The sequence below is a fragment of the Physeter macrocephalus genome, chromosome 18, assembly GCF_002837175.3.
Source record: "Physeter macrocephalus isolate SW-GA chromosome 18, ASM283717v5, whole genome shotgun sequence".
Taxonomy (NCBI): Eukaryota; Metazoa; Chordata; class Mammalia; order Artiodactyla; family Physeteridae; genus Physeter; species Physeter macrocephalus.
This window is the reverse complement of record NC_041231.1, coordinates 51,668,428-51,688,412: the sequence shown is the minus strand read 5'-3', so window position 1 is coordinate 51,688,412 and position 19,985 is coordinate 51,668,428. Positions and strand designations below refer to the sequence as shown.

The 19,985-nt window shown below is 41.1% G+C and overlaps 1 protein-coding gene across 20 annotated transcripts in view; it reads left to right on the top strand.

The window, feature by feature from the left end:
• The window catches only part of DLEC1 (DLEC1 cilia and flagella associated protein), a 101,179-nt gene that overhangs the window by 9,470 nt on the left and 71,724 nt on the right, over positions 1–19,985 (top strand). For all 20 annotated transcript variants that reach the window (XM_055080142.1, XM_055080147.1, XM_055080145.1 and 17 more), the window contains 2 exons: positions 148–298; positions 19,799–19,909. In XM_055080142.1, the coding sequence (XP_054936117.1) occupies positions 148–298; positions 19,799–19,909 (262 nt within the window). The remainder of the gene's footprint in view (positions 1–147; positions 299–19,798; positions 19,910–19,985) is intronic.

Here is a 19,985-nt window from a genome sequence, read left to right as displayed (position 1 = left end):
GAGTTCAGATCTGTCTGGTTAGACCAGATGGTCTCTGCAGTTCTGTGACTGTTCTGTGCTTCATGGGAAACCCTGATGCTGGGGTGGGATTTAATAAAGCTGTGTGATCTCACCATATTTCTGTGCATCTGATCACCCACCTGCCAGATTCGGGAGCTCTATAAGCAGCGGCTGGATGAAGTTGAAATGTTGGAGAGACATATCATTCAGGCCCGCGCACGGGCCCTTGTGGAGAAAGAGTGGGCCATGCACCAGGCCAAAGTACAGGTCCTTGGGCCATTCATCAAGATGCCTCCAGGTGTGTATGATGAGCTCCTCTATGCCCTTCACCCTGACTCCCCAGTTGTTAATGTATTACTGTGTTTGCTTCATTACCTCTCTAGTCTTTTTCTGAACATCTGGAGAGTGAGTTGCAGATACGTTGTTTCATTACCACAGAATACTCCAGTGTGCATGTCTCCAAAACAGGGACACTCGCCTACATAACCAGCACACAACCCCCTAAGCCAGGAAATCAGCAATGATGCAGCATTAACCTCCACTTCACAGATGGCATGCAGGTTTCACCTGCTGTCCCACAGTGTCCTTTTCTCCTCTTTGGTCTAGGATCCTGTCTAGGAAGTCATGTTACATGTCATTGTCATGTCTCATTTTCAGAATTTTCATTTGGCACAGTTCTTTGAACTTTTCCTGTCTTTCATGTTCTTGACTGTTGGGTTTTTCCCCAATTTTTAAAAATTATGATAAACTACACATAACATAAAATTTACCCTCTTAACCATTTTTAAGCATACAGTTCAGTGGTATTAAATACGTTCATAATCTTGTACAAACATCATCACCATCCATCTCCATAACTCTTTTCATCTTGTAAAACTGAAACTCTATGCCCATGAAACAATAACTTCCCATTCCCTGCCTTGCCCCAGCCCCTGGCAACCACCATTCTACTTTCTGTCTCTGTAATTTTTTTTTTAAAGTTACCATTCTGACCATTAATTTAATTTAATTAATTTATTTATTTACTTTGCCTGTGTTGGGTCTTTGTTGCTGCACGCAGGCTTTCTCTAGTTGCGGCGAGCGGGGGCTACTCCTCGTTGCGGTGCTCGGGCTTCTCATTGTGGTGGCTTTCTCGTTATGGAGCATGGGCCCTAGGTGTGCGGGCTTCAGTAGTTGTGGCGCACAGGCTTCAGTAGTTGTGGCTCACCAGCTTTAGAGCACAGGCTCAGTAGTTGTAGTGCATGGGCGTAGTTGCTCTGCGGCATGTGGGATCTTCCCGGACCAGGGCTCGAACCCGTGTCCCCTGCAATGGCAGGCGGATTCTTAACCACTGCGCCACCAGGGAAGTCCCTATAATTTTTTTTCTTAATTTAAGATTTCTTTTTGATGTGGACCATTTTTAAAGTCTTTATCGAATTTTTTACAATATTGCTTCTGTGTTATGTCTTGGTTATTTGGCCGAGAGGCATATGGGATCTCAGCTCCCCAACCAGAGATCAAACCTGCGCCCCCTGCATTGGAAGATGAAGTCTTAACCACTGGACTGCCAGGGAAGTCCCTTGTCTCTATAATTTTGACTACTCTAAGTACCTCATATAAGTGAAATCATACAGTATTTGTCTTTTTGCAACTGGCTTATTTCACTTAGCATAATGTCCTCAGGGTTCATCCATGTTGTAGCCTATGTCAGAATTTCCTTCCTTATAGGCTGAATAATATTCCATTGTAGGTACATACCACATTTTGCTTTTCCATTCATCAGTTGATGAACTCTTGGGTTGCTTCCTGGTGTTAGCTGTTCTGAATAATGCTGCTCTGAGCATGGTCATACAAATATCTCTTTGAGACCCTGCTTTCAGTTCTTTGGGGTTTATACCCAGAAGTGGAATTGCTAGATCTTATAGTAGTTCTATTTTTAATTTTTTGAGGAATCACCATACTGTTTTCCACAGTGCCTGTGTCATTTTTACATTCCCACCAACAGTGCTCGAGGATTCCCATTTCTCTACATACTCACCAACGCTATTTTCTGGTTTTTCGGTGTGTGGTTTTTGTTTTTTGTTTTTGAGTGTAGCCGTCCTGATGGGTGTGAGGTGATATCTCACTGTGGTTTTGATTTGCATTTCCCTAATTATTAGTGATGTTGAGTGTCTTTTCATATGCTTATTTGCCATTTGTGTATCTTCTTTGGAGAAATATCTATTCAAGTCCATTTTTAAAAAATATTTTACTGGGGTATAGTTGATTTACAATGTTGTGTTAGTTTTAAGTGTACAACAAAATGAATCTGTTATACATATACATATATCCACTCTTTTGTAGATTCTTTTCCCATATAGGCCATTACAGAGTTTTAGTAGAGTTCCCCATGCTATACAGTAGGTCCTTATTAGTTATCTATTTTATATATAGTGGTGTGTATATGTCAATCCCAATCTCCCACTTTATCCCTCTCCCCTTACCCCCCAGTAACCATAAGTTTATTTTCTATATCTGTAACTCTATTTCTGTTTTGTAGATAAGTTCATTTGTAATCTTTTTTTAGATTCCACTTGTAAATGATGTCATATGATATTTGTCTTTCTCTTTCTGACTTACTTCACTCAGTATGACAGTCTCTAGGTCCATCCATGTTGCTGCAAATAGCATTATTTTGTCCTTTTTATGGCTGAGTAATATTCCATTGTATATATGTGCCACATCGGCTTTATCCGTTCACATATGATATTTGTCTTTCTCTTTCTGACTTACTTCACTCAGTATGACAGTCTCTAGGTCCATCCATGTTGCTGCAAATAGCATTATTTTGTCCTTTTTATGGCTGAGTAATATTCCATTGTATATATGTACCACATCTTCTTTATCCATTCCTCTGTTAATGGACATTTAGGTTGCTTCCATGTCCTGGCTATTGTAAATAGAGCTGCAGTGAACATTGGGTGTGCGTATATTTTCGAATTATGGTTTTCTCTGGATATATGCCCAGGAGTGGGATTGCTGGATCATATGGTAGCTCTATTTTTAGTTTTTTAAGGAATTTCCATACTGTTCTCCATAGTGGCTGTACCAGTTTACATTCCCACTAACAGTGTAAGAGGGTTCCCTTTTCTCTACACCCTCTCCAGCATTTACTGTTTGTAGATTTTTTGATGATGGCCATTCTGGCCAGCATGAAGTGATACCTCATTATAGTTTTGATTTGTATTTCTCTAATAGTTAGTGATGTTGAGCACCTTTTCATGTGCTTTTTAACCATCTGTATATTTTTTTTGGAGAAATGTCTGTTTAGATGTCCCATCCATTTTTTGATTGGGTTGTTTGCTTTTTTTGATATTGAGCTGCATAAACTGTTTGTATATTTTGGAGATTAATCCCTTGGCAGTTGCTTTATTTGCAAATATTTTCTCCCATTCTGAGGGTTGTCTTCATTTTGTTTATAGTTTCCTTTGCTGTGCAAAAGCTTCTAAGTTTAATTAGGTCCCATTTGTTTATTTTTGTTTTTATTTTCATTACTCTAGGAGGTGGATCAAAAAGATCTTGCTGCGATTTCTGTCAAAGAGTGTTCTGTCTATGTTTTCTTCTAAGAGTTTTATAGTATCTGGCCTTACATTTAGGTCTTTAATCCATTTTGAGTTTATTTTTGTGTATGGTGTTAGGATGTGTTCTAATTTCATTCTTTTACATGTAGCTGTCCATTTATTGAAGAGACTGTCTTTTCTCCATTGTATATTCTTGCCTCCTTTGTCCTAGATTAGATGACCATAGGTGCGTGGGTTTATCTCTGGATTTTCTTTCCTGTTCCATTGATCTGTATTTGTTTTTGTGCCAGTACCATACCGGTTTGATGACTGTGGCTTTGTAGTATAGTCTGAAGTCAGGGAGCCTGATTCCTCCAGCTCCATTTTTCTTTCTCAAGATTGCTTTGACTATTCATGGTCTTTTGTGTTTCCATACAAATTGTAACAGTTTTTATTCTAATTCTGTGAAAAAATGCTGTTGGTAATTTGATAGGGATTGCATTGAATCTGTAGATTGCTTTGGGTAGTATAGTCATTTTGACAATATTGATTCCTCCAATCCAAGAACATGGTATATCTCTCCGTCTTTGTGTCATCTTAATTTCTTTCAATCAGTATCTAATAGTTTTTTGAGTATAGTTCCTTTGCCTCCTTAGGTAGGTTTATTCCTAGATATTTTATTCTCTTTTTTGGCTGTGTCTGGGTCTTCATTGCTGTTCATGGGCTTTCTCTAGTAGCAGAAAGCGGGGGCTACTCTTCATTGCAGTGCACAGGCTTCTCATTGTGGTGGCTTCTCTTGTTGCAGAGCACAGGCTCTAGGTGTGAGGGCTTCAGTAGTTGCAGCACGTGGGCTCAGTAGTTGCGGCACATGGGCCCTAGAGTGTGCAGGCTTCAGTAGTTGTGGTGCATGGGCTCTAGAGGGCAGGCTCAGTAGTCGTGGCACACAAGTTTAGTTGCTCTGCAGCATGTGGGATCTTCCCAGACCAGGGATCAAACCTGTGTCCTCTGCATTGGCAGGCGTACTCTTAACCACTGTACCACCAGGCAAGTCCCATATTCAAGCCCATTTTTAATCGATTATTTTGTTGTTGTTGAGTTTTAGGAATTCTCTATATATCCTGGTTATTAATCCCTTATCAGATACATAATTTGCAAATATTTTCTCTCGTTCTGTGGGTTGCATTTTTACTCTGTTGGTAGTGTCTTTTGATGCACAATTTTTAATTTTCATGAAGTCCAATTTGTCTATTTTTATTTTGTTGCCTGTGCCTTTGGTGTCATGTCCAAGAAATCATTGCCAAATACAGTGAAATCACTGCCAAATCCAATGTTGTGAAGTGTTGCCCTGTATTTTCTCCTAAGAGTTTTATTGTTTTAGGTCTTGCATTTAGGTCTTTAATTAATTTTTTGTATATAGTATTACAAAAGGGTCCAACTTCATTCTTTTGTATGAAGATATCCAGTTTTCCTAGCATTGCTTATTGAAAATACTGTCCTTTCTCTATTGAATGGTCTTGACACTGTTGTCAAAAATCATTTGACCGTAGGTATGAGAGTTTATTTCTGGGCTTTCTGTTCTATTCCATTGATTTCTATGTCCATCTTTATGCCAGTACTATGTTGTTCTTTTTATTGTAGCTTTCTTATAAGCTTTGAAATTAGGAATTGTGAATCCTCCAGCTTTGTTCTTTTTCAAGATTGTTTTGGCTGTTGTTTTTGGCTGTTTGTTCCTTTAGATTCCATAAGGAATTTTGGGATGGGTTTTACTATTTCTGTAACAAAAAAACATCCTTGGGATTTTGATAGAGATTTCATTGAATCTGTGTATTGATTTGGGTAGTATTGACATTTTAACAATATTAAGTCTTCTAATCCATGAACATCTAATGTGTTTCCATTTATTTATGTCTTCTTTCATTTTTTTCAGCAATGTTTTGTACTTTGTATTGTACAAGTCTTTGATCTCCTTGGTTAACTCTTAAGTATTTTATTCTTTTTGATGCTATTATAAATGGGATTTTCATAATTTCCTTTTCAGATTGTTCATTTTTAGCATATAGAAATGCATCTGATTTTTGTGTATTGACTTTATGTACTACTTAGCTGAATTCACTTGTTAGTTCTGACAGGATTTTTTTGTGTGTGAAATCTTTAGGGTTTTCTATATATAAGATCATATCATCTGCAAATAGTAATAATTTTGCTTCTTCCTTTCCAGTTTGGATGCCTTTTATTTCTTTTTCTTGCCTAATTGCTCTGATTAGAACTTCCAGTACTGTGGTGACTACAAGTGGTGAAAGCAGGCATTCTTGCCTTATTTCTGATCTTAGAGGAAAAGCTTTAAGTCTTTCACCACTGAGTGTGATGTTTGCTGTGGGTTTTCATCTATGATTTTCATTATGTTGAAATAGTTTCCTTTTATTCTAGTTTTTTAGTGTTTTTTTAATCATGAAAGGGTGCTGAATTTTTTCAAAAATTTTTCTGCATCAGTTGAGATGATCATGTGATTTTTTTCCCCTTTCATTCTGTTAATGTGGTGTATTACGTTGATTAATTTTTGTATTTTGAACCATCCTTGCATTCCAGGAATAGATCTCACTTGGTCCTGATGAACTACCCTTTCAATATGCTGCTGAATTCAGTTTGCTAGTATTTTGTGAGGATTTTTGGATCAGTATTCATAAGGGATGTAGTTTTCTTGTAGTGTCTTTGTCTGGTTTTATATCAGGGTAATGCTGGCCTCCTGAATGAGATAAGAAGTGTTCCCTCCTTTTCAGTTTTTTGTGAAAATTTTGAGGATTGGTATTAATTCTTTAAATGTTTAGTAGAACTCACCAGTGAAGCCATGGGTTCAGGGCTTTTCTTTGTTGGGAAATTTTTGTTTTATTATTGATTCAGTCCCTTTACTAGTTATAAGTCAACTCAGATTTTCTGTTTTTTCATGATTTAGTCTTGGTAGGCTTAGTGTTTCTAGGAATTTGTCCATTTTATCTAGGTTATCCAGTGTGTTAGTGTACAGTTCCTGGTATTCACTTATAATCCTTTTTTTTTCTGTAGAATCAGTAGTAATATCCCCACTTTCATTTCTTATTTTAGTCTTTTGAATCTTCTTTTTTCTTAGTTGATGTAGCTAAAGGTTTGTCAATTTTGTTGATCTTTTCAGAGAACTAACTTTTGGGTTCATTGATTTTCTCTACTGTTTTTCTGTTCTCTACTTTGTTAATCTGTGCTCTAATCTTTATTATTTCCTTCCTTCTTTCTGGTAGCTTTAGGTTTAGTTTGTTCTTTTTCTAGTTCCTTAAGTCCTAAAGTTAGGCTGTTGATCTAAGATCTTTCTTGTTTTATGTAAGTGTTTATAGCTCTAAAATTCCTCCTTAGCACCGCTTTTGTGGTGTCCCATAAGTTTTGGTATGTTGTGTTTTCATTTTCATTTGTCTCTAAGTATTTTCTAATTTTCTTTGTGATTTCTTCTTTGGTTCATTGGTTATTTAAAAATGTGTTGCTTGAAGTTTTGGGACAGGTTTGGTTTTTTAATTTTCCAACCAAGTTGAGAGGCAAGTTGATCTTACATAAAGCACTACTGCATGTAGTAACCATGTGATTTTGAGCAAACCACGTGATTTTTCTAGGTCTGTTTTCTCACCTACAAAATAAGGAGGTTGGACTGTTAGGGTGAATGGGTGAATTCAGGGTGAATGATAGTTGATCCTTGCTTTCATCACTTTCTAGCTCATCACCATGCCTTTTTTCTTTCCTAAGAAAGACGTCACACCCCTTTCCTCTTCTCTTCTATTGTCCCTCCCTCCTTCCCTATCAAGGTCCAGGCAGAGCTGGAGATTAGGCTGAGATCCAGAGTTTCCTAGAGAGTAACAGAGTGGCTTAGAAAGGGAAACCTGACTCTGGCCTCTTAATCCTGCATTTGGTGACTGAGGGGACTTAGGATGGTGACACTTCTCTTGCTGGGAGCATACATTTAGCCAGTTTTCATAGTGCCTGGAATGTGTATGTCTATTTGTACCCAACTGTCTTTTCCTATTTTGGAGCAGTCAGACATTTTATTTTTGTTCAGAATTATCAAGTTTTAGACAAACTTGCAAAACTGTGCTTTTATTAAGTGACTTTTTAAATAAACTCTTTGGTATTCTGGAAAAAAAAAGTGTGTTGCCTATTTTCTAGAATTTAGTGAATTTTCCAGTTTTCTTTCTGTTACTGATTTCTAAGTTTACCCCATTTTGGTTGGAGACTATATGTTGTATGATATCTGTCTTTTCAAATCTATTGAGACTTAATTTATTGCCTAACATATGGTCTGAGAAATGTCTCATGTGCACTCAACAAGAATGTGTATGCTTCTGTTGTTTGGTAGAGTGTTCTATATGTGTCTATTAGATCTAGTTATTCTATTGAGTTAAGTCCTCTTTTCCTCACTTATCTTTTGTCTGGTTGTTCTATTATGATAAATGGGTATTGCAGTTTCCAACTATTATTGTAGAACTGTCTATTTATCCCTTCAAATCTGTCCATTTTTGCTTCATTATTTTTTAATTAATTAATTTATTTATTTATTTTTGGCTGCATTGGGTCTTCATTGCTGTGCGCAGGCTTTCTCTAGTTGTGGCAAGCAGGGGCTACTCTTCATCACGGTGCACAGCCTTGTCATTGCAGTGACTTCTCTTGTTGTGGAGCATGGGCTCTAGGCATGTGGGCTTCAGTAGTTGTGGCTCGCGGGCTCTAGAGCATAGGCTCAGTAGTTGTGGCGCGCGGACTTAGTTGCTCCACAGCACGTGAGATCTTCCTCAACCAGGGCTCTTACCCATGTCCCCTGCATTGGCAGGTGGACACTATACCACTGCGCCACCAGGGAAGCCACTTCATTATTTTGATGGTCTGCCATTAGGTGTGTAAATGTTTATACTTATTGTATCTTCTTGAATCTTTTATTAGTATATAATGTCTGTTGAATCTTTTATTAGTATATAATGTCCTTCTTTGTTTCTTGTAATTTTTTAAAAAATATATTTATTTATTTATTTTTGGCTGCATGGGGTCTTCGTTGCTGAGTGTGGGCTTTCTTTAGTTGCGTTGAGCAGGGGCTACTCTTTGTTGCGGTGCATGGGCTTCTCATTGCGGTGGTTTCTCGTTGCGGAGCATGGGCTCTAGGCGTGTGGGCTTCCACAGTTGTGGCACACGGGCTCAGTAGTGGTGGCTTGCAGGCTCTAGGGCGCAGGCTCAGTAGCTGTGGCGCACGGGCTTAGTTGCTCCACGGCATGTGGGATCTTCCTGGACCAGGACTCGAACCTGGGTCCCCTTCATTGGCAGGTAGATTCCTAACCACTGCACCACCAGGGAAGTCCCTGTTCTCTTCTGGTTACTATTTGCATGGAATATCTTTTTTCATCTTTTCACTTTCAATCTATTTGAGTCTTTGGATCTAAAGTGAGTCTCTTGTAGACAGCATCTAGTTGGATCATGTGTTTTTACCTATTCTGCCAATCTCTGTCTTTTGACTGGAGAGTTTAATCCATGTACATTTAAAGTAATTACTGATAAGGAGGAATTCTGTCACTTGGCTATTTTTTTCCTATATGCCGTGTATCTCTTTTGTCCCTTGTCTCCTGCATTACTGTCTTCTTTTGTATTTAGTCAATTTTTATAGTGAAATATTTAAATTCCTTTCTCATCTCCTTTTGGGTATATTCTATAGCTATTTTCTTTGTGGTTACCATAGGGATGACATTTAACAACCAAAAATTGTAACACTCTAATTTGAATTTATACCAGCTTAACTTCAATAACATACAAAACTCTTGTTTCTTTACATCTCCATCCCCACCCCTTTTGGTTGTTGATGTCAGAATATTACCTCTTTATACATTGTGTGCCCAGAAATAGCAACTAATGCATTAGTCTCTTAAATTATGTAGAAAACAAGACATGAAGTTACTATAATTCTAGCTTTTATAATAATCAGCTTTATATAATACTAGGTTTTTATAATACTAGCTTTTATTTTTACCTTTGTTTTCTTTCCTTTAAATGTATAATATTAGTCTCTTAAATCATGTAGAAAACTTTTACGATTGCCCATGTATTTCCTTTATTGAGATCTTTATTTCTCCATGTGTCTTGGAGTTACTGTCTAGTGTCCTTTCATTTCACGTTGCAGGACTCCTTGCTTATTGCAGGGCAAGTTTAGTGGTAACAAATACCGTCAGCTTTTGTTTATCAGGAAATGTCTTAATTTCTCCCTCACTTTTGAAGAACAGTTTTACTGGATATAGGATTCTTGGTTAACAGTTTTTCCTTTTAGCGCTTTGAATATATTGGCCCACTGCCTTCTGGCTTCCATAATTTCTGATGAGAAATCTGCTGATAACCTTATTGAGAATCCCTTGTATGTGACAAGTCACTTCTCTCTTGCTACTTTCAAGATGCTCTCTTTGTCTTTCAAATGTTTGATTATAACTTGTAACATGAGTGTCTTTGAATTCATCTTATAGTTCATTGAGCTTCTCGGATGTTTATATTCATGTATTTCATCAAATGTGGGAAGTTTTCAGCTGTTAATTTTTCAGGTAGTCTCTCTGCCCCTTTTTCTCTCTTCTCCTTCTAGGACTCCCGCAATGTGTGTTGTTCACTTTCTGGTGTCCCACAGCTTCCTTAAGCTGTCTTTACTTTTCTTCAATCTTTTTTCCCTTCTGTTCCTCAGACTCGATAATTTCTGTTTTTCTATCTGAAAGTTCACTGATTCTCTCTTCTGCCTTCTCAAATCTGCTTTTGAATCCCTTTGATAGTGAATTTTTCATTTCAGTTAGTGTCCTTTTCAGGTCCAACATTTCTTTTTAGTTTCTTTATATGTTTTCTGTCTCTTTATTGATATTTATATTTTTTGGTACATCGTCTTCTTGAGTTTCTCCACATGTTTTTTTAGTTCTGTGAGCATCTTTAAGACAGTTGTTCTAAAGCCTTTGTCTAGTATGTCTGCAATCAGTCCTTTTTCAAGGACAGTTTCTATTGATTTAATTTTTTCCTTTGAACATGGCATACTTTCCCGTATCTCTGTATGTTTTTGATTTGTTGTTGTTGTTAGAAACTGGACATTGAATCTAACAGTGTTGTAACTCTGGAAATCAGATTCTCTCCCTGCTGCAGAGTTTGCTGTTTTTTGTAATTGTTTTTTGGTTTTGTTTTTTTAATTATTGTAGGCTGTCTGTGCTGAGGGTCAGCCTGAGATGTAATCTTAAGGTCTTCTAGGTCTTTTCTGAACCCTTCTCTGGGTATGTGTGGTCATGTTCTAATATTCCCCTGATCTGCAGTTGTTTTTGAATGACTTAGTCTTTATCTGGCTTCCAGAAGGGGGAAAAGAGAAAGATGAAGGGGGGGTGCTGGCCCTTTAAAGTCCCTGGAAGTCAGCTGATGTTGAGGCTTTCCACTAACACTGCAGCCACAGAGGAAGGTAATGCTGTGCCTCTTTGTCGAGGCAAACCCTCCCCCAGCTTTATTAATCTTCAAGCAATTTCCCCATCAGCCACTTTCCTGAAAATCCCAGCAACAAAGCTGCCCTCAGGCCCCTGATCAAACAGCGAAGCCATTCACCACTACTGTCCAGAACTCCATGTATACTTGACTTCAGGCCACTTCTGCCATACAAAGTGAACGATTAGGTGTGATGCTCAAGGCTCTAGCCTGGGAAGGATTTCCCTACATGGTGTCATTTAGGGCCACGCCTGAGTAAGACTGTGATACAGCAGCAGCCCATTTACAGCTAACCCCAGTGTATCATGCTGACCCATCTCTGGACCAGACTGGGTTGCTGTTTTTAACTTTGATTTACAGAGAATTTAGAATGTACGCCTAAGTAAATAGAATAGTATGTGAGCTCCCATTTACCCCTAACTCAGGCTTAGCACATGGCCATTTCTGTCCCACTCATTTCCCCCCTCATGATATTTTAAACAAGTTGCATACATTATATAATTCCACTGTAAATATTTTAGTATGTATCACTAAAAGATAAGAAATGCTTTTGAAAAATAATGACATTATTATTACACTTGAAAATAGCAATAATACCTTAATATCAAATATCCAGGAAGTGTTCAAAATCAGACCTGAGTTTTTGTTCCTGTCAGTTGATCTTTGAACGTTTCCCATGAAGCCATAGATATGAGTTGAGGGAAAAGCACAGGAGCAAAGGACATAGATAGTCTGGACCATCAGTTGATGTAATTAGCATGTGTCTTTTGGATCTGCTCAGGCCTAATCCCAAATATGCCATTTTCCCATTGTACAATGGATTGCTCCTGTGCCCTCCCAATCTTATGACTCAGTGGATCTGATAATACCCAGTCAAGATGAGTAGCTCTGGATGAATAGTCACTCGATGTCCCATAGTCAGTGCTGGGTCTATGCTCAAGCCCTATAGCCCATTTTTCAAATGATGAGTCATTCTCTTTCACAGTAGGCAGAGTTTTGCTCCAGAACCCTGCGTCTGTGTTACAGCTCTCCTACTGGGGCTTTCTAGAGACTCTCTACAATATTCTAATCCACCGTAGATACCTTTGGATTCGTTGCATTTTTGTGTGTCATGTGGCTTTAATGGCAGGACAGCTTCAGTCATAGCCTGGACATGCCGTAGAGCTCTCTCTTGCTTTGAACCCCACTCAAAACTGATAGCCTTTCAGGTCACCTAATAAATGGTTTGGAGCAATATTCCCATGTGTGGAATATGCTGCCTCCAAAATCTAAAGAGTTCTGCCAATTACCACTCTTCATAGTGGTAGGGGATACAAAATGCAGCTAGTTGTCCTTTACTTTAGAGAAGATGTTCTGGCATGCCATTTATTTATTTAATAAATAAATAAATTTATTATTTAGGGATTTAAATTTAGGGATTTATTGGATCCCTAAAAATTTCTTCAGTGTGTCAGTGTTGGAGGACAGAGGGAATGAAAAGCACCCACCAAACTGAGAAGGCATCTTGAGAGTGAGAAATGAGGCGGGCAGCTCCATATAATCAGTGGATCAGTGGGTGAGATTGGGATCGGGTGGGCAATGATGCAGAAGCATTCGCAGCTGCACTCCACACCGCAGAGGGGCCATTGGGATAATTTCATAGTTAACCTCGGGTATGGGGCTAGGTGCTTGGAAACAGTACGTGCGTTCCTAAGTTAAGATTTGTGAATGGGTGGGGCTTCCCTGGTGGCGCAGTGGTTGAGAATCCGCCTGCCAATGCAGGGGACACGGGGTCGATCCCTGGTCCGGGAAGATCCCACGTGCTGCAGAGCAACTGAGCCCATGCGCCACAACTACTGAGCCTGAGTGCCACACTACTGAAGCCCATGCTCTGCAATAAGAAAAGCCACCGCAATGAGAAGCTTGCGCACCGCAGCGAAGAGTAGCCCCCACTCACTGCAACTAGAGAAACACCGCGCACAGCAGCGAAGACCCAACACAGCCAAAAATAAATAAATAAAATAAATTTATATATTAAAAAAAAGATTTCTGAATGGGTAACTAGTCTTGTGGGCACCAGGAATACATCAGGGAGGGTTTCTCATCATTGTTTGGGGACTAATAGAGCATAGAGGCTACCTGGTCCTAATGATTATTAGGCAATATCTATTAACTACAAAGCCCTTTATGACAGAGAAGTGATTCACTATGCAGTACAGTCCTGGGTAGGGTCATTGAAAGGAGAGGAGAAACTGTAAGGGCCCAAGATGGCTGTCAGTCATGCTAACAGCCATACAGTCAGGAGCCTGAATCTTCTAGTCTTACTAAACTACTTACCACTTCATGATCATCAAGTCCAATTAGTAAGTCATCAGTATAGTGGACTGGCGTGATGATGGGCAGAGTGTCAAGACAACTGAGTTCCCCGCAGGCTCTATTGGTTAGAGAGCAGGAGAGTTAGCATGCTCTTGTGGTGAGATAGTGATTGTGTGCTGATGTCCTTCTTACATAAAGGCAAATTGCTTTAAACCATCCTTACCAAGGAGGATAGAGAACACACTTGCTAGACCAATAGTCACATGTCAGTGCTAGAAGTTGGCCAGTAAAGATACCACATTCAGTATGGCAGCTGTGATTGGGGCTACCACGTGGTTAAGTTTATGGTAGCCCATTATCATCTACTCTGTTTGGCTTCTGCAGGAGCCAGACAGATGAACTGAATAGTTTATGAACCCTTATGTATCCATCACTTAATCCCAACAAAACTATCATCCCTGTATCCTTTAAGTATTTGATGATGGTGCTAATCTCTGCAAGGGGAGAGGGTTGCTTCTGTTGACCTGGAGTGTTCAGATGAACCTGGAGGTTCAGCATTCTCAGGTTCATGCACCTCAGTGCCTCATTCCAGGTCTTTGAGCCTTACTCTTTTCCTGTCAGGGTCCTGACTTTGATACAGGAGACCTGTTGGTGCTGTGCATTCAGTCTCCTTTGCTATTCTGCTACCATCAGTTAGATCCCATATCTCACTTTCACACTGTCTGCCCTGCAACTCAGATGAGAGTCTCGTTAGACATTGCCAGAGACTCTGACTTTCATGGTATGCCTTGAGTTGTTAGTTAGTTGATGTGAGCCTATAATTTTATTTTTTTTGAAAGCTTCCAAAGCAGTTAAAAGCCAGCCAATCCTTATAATTACCATTGCCCCCATACCATTCAGGGGTCATAGCTATCACAAATGCCAACACTTCACCTTTTACCACATCCCAGTTTACCACCTGTGAGAATCTTAGTTATTTGATGCTATCATACACCAGGAATTACGAGCAATGGAATCCTTTTTGCCATCTGACTAAAGAGTGATCCAGCTCCAAAATCCCATGCTGACAGTCTTCATTCTAGTCTGGGAGCAATTGTTTTAGCCAGTTTCTCCCAAAAGCAAAGCCTGGATCAAATGTTTTCATGCAGGTAGTTTATTTGGGAATGTGATCCAGACAGAAGGTATGCAGAACAAGGGAAGTGGAACAGGGAAGAAGGGAAAGATGATATAAAGATTTGTCATTCAGTTGGCCTCCACTACAGGTGACGCGTGCTCGGTCCCACAGGACCTTTTGAGGAGCCTCATGAAATGGATCTCAGAACCACCAACCGCAGGGAGATGAAAAGGGGAAATATATCTATTGGCTCCTGACTGCTGTTGGACAAGAGCGCCCCCCTCGTGTTAACTCCCTGTCTTAACCAGTCCAGGATGCTGTAACAAAGTACCATAGTGGTGATCATTTTGTAATGTGTAAAAATATTGCAGCACTATGTTGTACACCTGAAACTAATATTATGAGTCAACTATACTTCAATAAACAAACAAACAAACAAAATTCCCTGGAAGTCACTTCAGCTGGAGGAGAAGGGGCTTGACACAATGCGGGGAGGTGCCTCTTTGCCTATATACCTCTGTGGTCCGAAGCAGTCATCGGCAGTCAGAGCACAGATCCGAGGTATTTGGAGGACAGGGTCCTTTTGGCTCACCCAGGCTCTCACAGACTGTGCAGGATGCCCCAGAGACACATGCACAGATGCCTGCCCTGGGACTGGGAGTGAGGAGTGGGTAGCTGCTACCATCCTAAGAGCTGCAGTCCTCTGCAATTTCCTGTCCAAGCCTTCCTCTGGAAGTTACAAGTCTTCAATAGATGCCATGGTTACAAAACAGCTCCGTTAGACTGATTCTGCCAGTGCATCTTTCGCCTAGGTGGGGAGACAGAGTCCTGGCGCTTTACTCCCCATCTTCCCAGGGTCCTCTCTCTTGCCAGTTCTTGACAGGTCTCCCCCTCTGTGGCATGGCTCTAATGTTTCCCCATGACCAAACTCAGGCTCGCGCTTGGCAGCAGCGCCGTACAAATGACGCTGTGCTCCTCTCACCGCAGCACATCAGGAGGCCCGGGTGATGCTAGCCTTGATTACCTGGTCAGGTTGGTGTCTTCACATTAAATTCGCCATGTCAGATGATAATTGATGAGTGCTTTGTGGAGAGGTATTCTCACATTTGACCAATATCTTTTTTCCACATCAAAGCTCCATCAGCACTCACTAAAAACTCTTTTCTAAGTCAACCATCTCTCTGGCAATGCTTAATTTATTTGTTAAAGAAATTGGGTCATTTGTCCTGTACACTTGTCCATAGTCTGGATTTTGCTGATTTCAACATTGTGGTGTCATTTAACCTGTTCTTATGATCCCTGTATTCCTTGCAATTCAGTAGTTAGTTGTAGAGACTTTATGAGGTTTAAGTTCAATTTGCGGGGCAGAAGGGGAAAGACCAGTTCATAGATGGTGCTGTGTACTCCCTTCAGGAGGTGCATGATGTCTCTGTTTTCGTGATATTGCCAGTCTTTGCCCAGATCTGTTGTTTCATTAGGGGTTATAAATTATAAGGAAATGCTAATGATACTGAAATACTCGCTGAAGAGAAACTCTTCAGCAACTACTTTGATTACTCCAAGATAGGAGCAGAATTAATTCTTTCCCCTTATCTGCCAGTTTTTAAAATAATGAGTTGGTTTCCCTGACATCTGCTAACGATGACTAATGAGGTTTGGTTAGTCGGTTTTTTATATCATTATGACCTCATAGGTTTCATAACTACAATTGTATTTATTCTTATTGATGCTCAAACTGTCCCATCTTTGGTCAATTGGAACATTGTCAAGTTGACACCTGACTCTTTTGACACAACACTTGTTGTCTGTGATAACTTCCTTACTTTCTGGAATGGTCAGATGTTCTAGGTTCATCTTGTGTATTTATTGCCCCAGACCTGCAATCAGCCATTTCTCTAAGAAGCCCTGGTTCCTTTATTCCACGCCCCCCGCCAAAGTCTTTGATCTATCCTCCTATATCCCTGAACATCATCATTTTCCAGGTTAGTAGGGGCAGTGTTTTTAGGGTTGGGAGACCTGACATATCTGTGGCCTGGAGGGAGGGAGAAGTGGAAGATACAGTGGCTTCGGAAAGCATTACACTCATGGGGTCCTGCTGAGGACCAGAGGATGGGTAAGATGCTTTGCATATGTTATTCCACTGAATCCTTCCAACAACCCTGCAAGACAGGTTTTCTCTCCATTATACAGGTATAGGAGCTGAGAGAGGAGCTCAAGTAACTTCCCTAAATTCCCACCGCTCAGAAGGGCTGGGACCCAGATTTGAACTTGTGTCTGCTCTCAAAGCCCATCTCTTTCTTCTCTCAAGAGGAGGAGGAAGGCCTGTTGTCCAGGCACAGTGACACACGGGTGTAGATGACTGCCCCTCGGGTGTGGCTCTGAGTGTGAGGCCCCATGCCATGTCAGGTCTGCCCCCTCTGAGGCTCAGCCCCATTAGACAGTGAACACTCAGTGTAGAATCCATATCTCCTCCTGTTGTCCCTTCTCTGCAGCAGAGTCATGGCCCCCTCCCTCAGTCGTGGATTTAGGCAGAGATTATTGGTAGCAGATTCTCAGGAAGATTTATTGGTTGCCTGATATCCACTAAGTCCTTGGAGTCTGATACTGTCCCTGTCTTTGGTAGGATTCTTTTGGCTAGAGATCAGGGGAGATTAAGTAATTATTTGTTTGTTTATTTTTAATGAAAGTGGAATAAAACATTGAGAACTGGGAAACGAACATCAGCCAGGAGAGTTTCCCAATGACCTTCATTTTATGTTTTTACCCAAGATAATATTAAGTTGTAATCAGACATTATCCGCCCTGGTTTCTCAGCCTTCTGCTGGCAATGTTTCCCTTTTTTATTTCAAAAGTAGCAGAAGTAGAGACCTTAATCCAGTTCCCTGGACACCCCTCTGGTCTCTGCTTCTCAGGGCAGGGTGAGGTGACCCAAGAACCTCTTTTATAACTTGGATGATTGATGGTAAGGACATTCCCCTGAAATATTTGTTATTTGAGGCACAGAAGCAGACTTTCTCTGTTTGCTGATACAAACGTCACATGGTGGAAAACATGCGTAAATTCTCCAGACAGAGGGAGAAAGATCAGAATTCAGCAGAACGTCCTGTGCTTTTGGTCCCTTCCCTTGCTGGTATCTTATCTGTATTATCTTTTGGGGAATGGAGCAGCCAACCCCTTGCAGAGCCGTGCTCAGGAGCAGGGTCCATGTAGGAAGCCCACCCTTCCCAGGTGGAAGAAGATGGTCACAAGGCCAGTTCAGGGTGCCCAAGGCTCACCTGGTCCATGGACCAGGCCTGACGTGGAGAGAAACTTCCCAAAGACCTGATAAGAAACTGCCGCTCCCACCAGACACAACACTGAACTGCCCACACCCTGGGGGAGGACCGTGGGAGTAATGGTATCAGAAGACAGAGGATACATCTCCTTGCAGCATGGCCTTTGCCCTTTTTCTGGAAGCTTTATTTTATCTTTTAATATTTCAAATAGGCCATCACCAAAGTACTCGGGAACTGGGCTGGACTGTGTCAGTTGGCATTGCTGCCACTCCCTGGTGAGGTCTCTGTATTGCAGAGGAGGGGCCAGGGATCCATATTTTCCCAGAATGGACCTTTTACCTGTGGTTCCAGGATCGGTCACTGATGAGAGGCTCTTGGTGAGTTTTGGAAGGGGAGGCCTCTGTTCTCCAGAAGGAGTAGCAGGCAGATGACCGAGCAGCTGTGAGTTTCATAGCAGAGTCCAGATCACATCGTGAGAGCCCCCTGCTTCAGTGCTGCTGGCTGAAGTTGTTAATGAGGAATTCCCTGACCTCTCTCCCACTTCGTAATCCCCTGCGTTCAACAAGTGCCCTCCAGCCTTTTTTTGGCCGTGCCTCGTGACTTGTGGGATCTCAGTTCCCCAACCAGGGATTGAACCTGTGTCCTCGGCAGTGAAAGCGCAGAGTCCTAACCACTGGACTGCCAGGGAATTCCCTTAACCCCTTTGTATACGGTATACATAGAGTAATTCCTGTTTTCCTTGTCAAAACTTGACTATTACAGTAATAGGCCAAATCTCAAAATTCTTAAATTAACACATTTGATGGGAGAAACGTGCTCTTCACTTGTCTCACCTGTACCTTTGGTTATAGGGAACCTCCGGAGGGAAAGGCCATTTAAAGGCAGCATGTTGGTTAATGGAGCAAGCAGTAAAGTTTGAAAACTTTCAAGTCTTCCATTCATCCTGTTTACTCCTTAATTTTTATCAAAGTAGTCATGTACATGGTTTAAAAAAAAATCAAATAGTTTCTAATGAAATATAAAAAGCCCCCACCTACGTATGTCATTACACATTTGTGCAAACCCATAGTGAGTGACATTAGGGTTCACCAAGAGTGAACCCTAATGTAAACTGCGGGCTTCATGTGACAATGATGTGTCAGTGTAGGATCATCAGTTGTAACAAATGTACCATCCATGGGGGACGTTGATAATGGGGGAGGCTCTGCATGTGGTGGGGGGAAGTGGGTATATGGGAAATCTCTGTACCTTCCCCTCAATTTTGCTGCAAACCTACCACTGCTCTAAAAAAGTTTATTGAAAAATCCTCCACCTCACCTCTCCCAACTTCAGTCCACTTGTCAGAAATGGCCATTTTTAGCTCTAATTCTTCTGGAAACCTCTAAATAACACATCTTTTCTACTGTTTCCTGGCTCATCAACCATGGATAATATCAACTTCCCACTCTACTAAATGAGATTTCCTCTCATGTGTCTGCCAGTCGGTTGGGGGTTGGCTGATCTAGCTGGGCTTGGCTGGCTAGATCAGCATCCAGCTCTGGGTCCAGCTGAACTTGGCTCCCTGCTGCAGGTTGGGCTCGGGTCTGCTCCACGTGGACTCCTGCTGGGGTCCAGGATGAAGGGGCAGGAGCTCTTCTCAGGATGATGGCAAAGGCACAAGAGGGAAGGCTCAGCTGCACGAGCACCTTTCAAAATCCTGCCAGCCTTTCGTGGTCAAAGCACAGCACATGGCCAAAGTCAAGGGTGAAGAAGTGGGCTCTGTCCCTAGTAGCAGGAACTAAACACTCACATGGCAGGGGGCGTGGATACAGAGAAGAGTGAAGAATTGGGGCCACTCATCAATCTACCCTGTTTCTCCTAACTCTGTTTTGTTATAGACCTCTCTGCAAGGAACTGTATTTTAGCTCAAATAATACCACCACACAGCCTTGCCCAATGGTTGGTCTCTTTTAAGTGGCCAACTTAAATACTTGCTGGTTAGTTTCTTATATCTCAAAATGACCACAGGGTTCTGAGAATTTTGTTAGGTGGTTTGGGCTTGGAGGATGAAGACAGTTTGGGTGTAGTTTCTTTGACGTCAGTGTGCCCTGAAACACCTTTTCTCATTCTCTTCTGTGTAGTGAAGACCATCTTCAGGTGGTGTGTGGACAACGAGTTGCTACAGAAGCACCATTTGATCTGCCCAAACGATTACTGCAGCGATACAGTGCCCTTTTGCTCTGCACCTAAAGGTAATGCCTCTGTGCTCTCTTTGTACTCTCTTCGAGCCTCTGATACCATTCCAGGGAAGTTCTGTAGTAGTGGGAC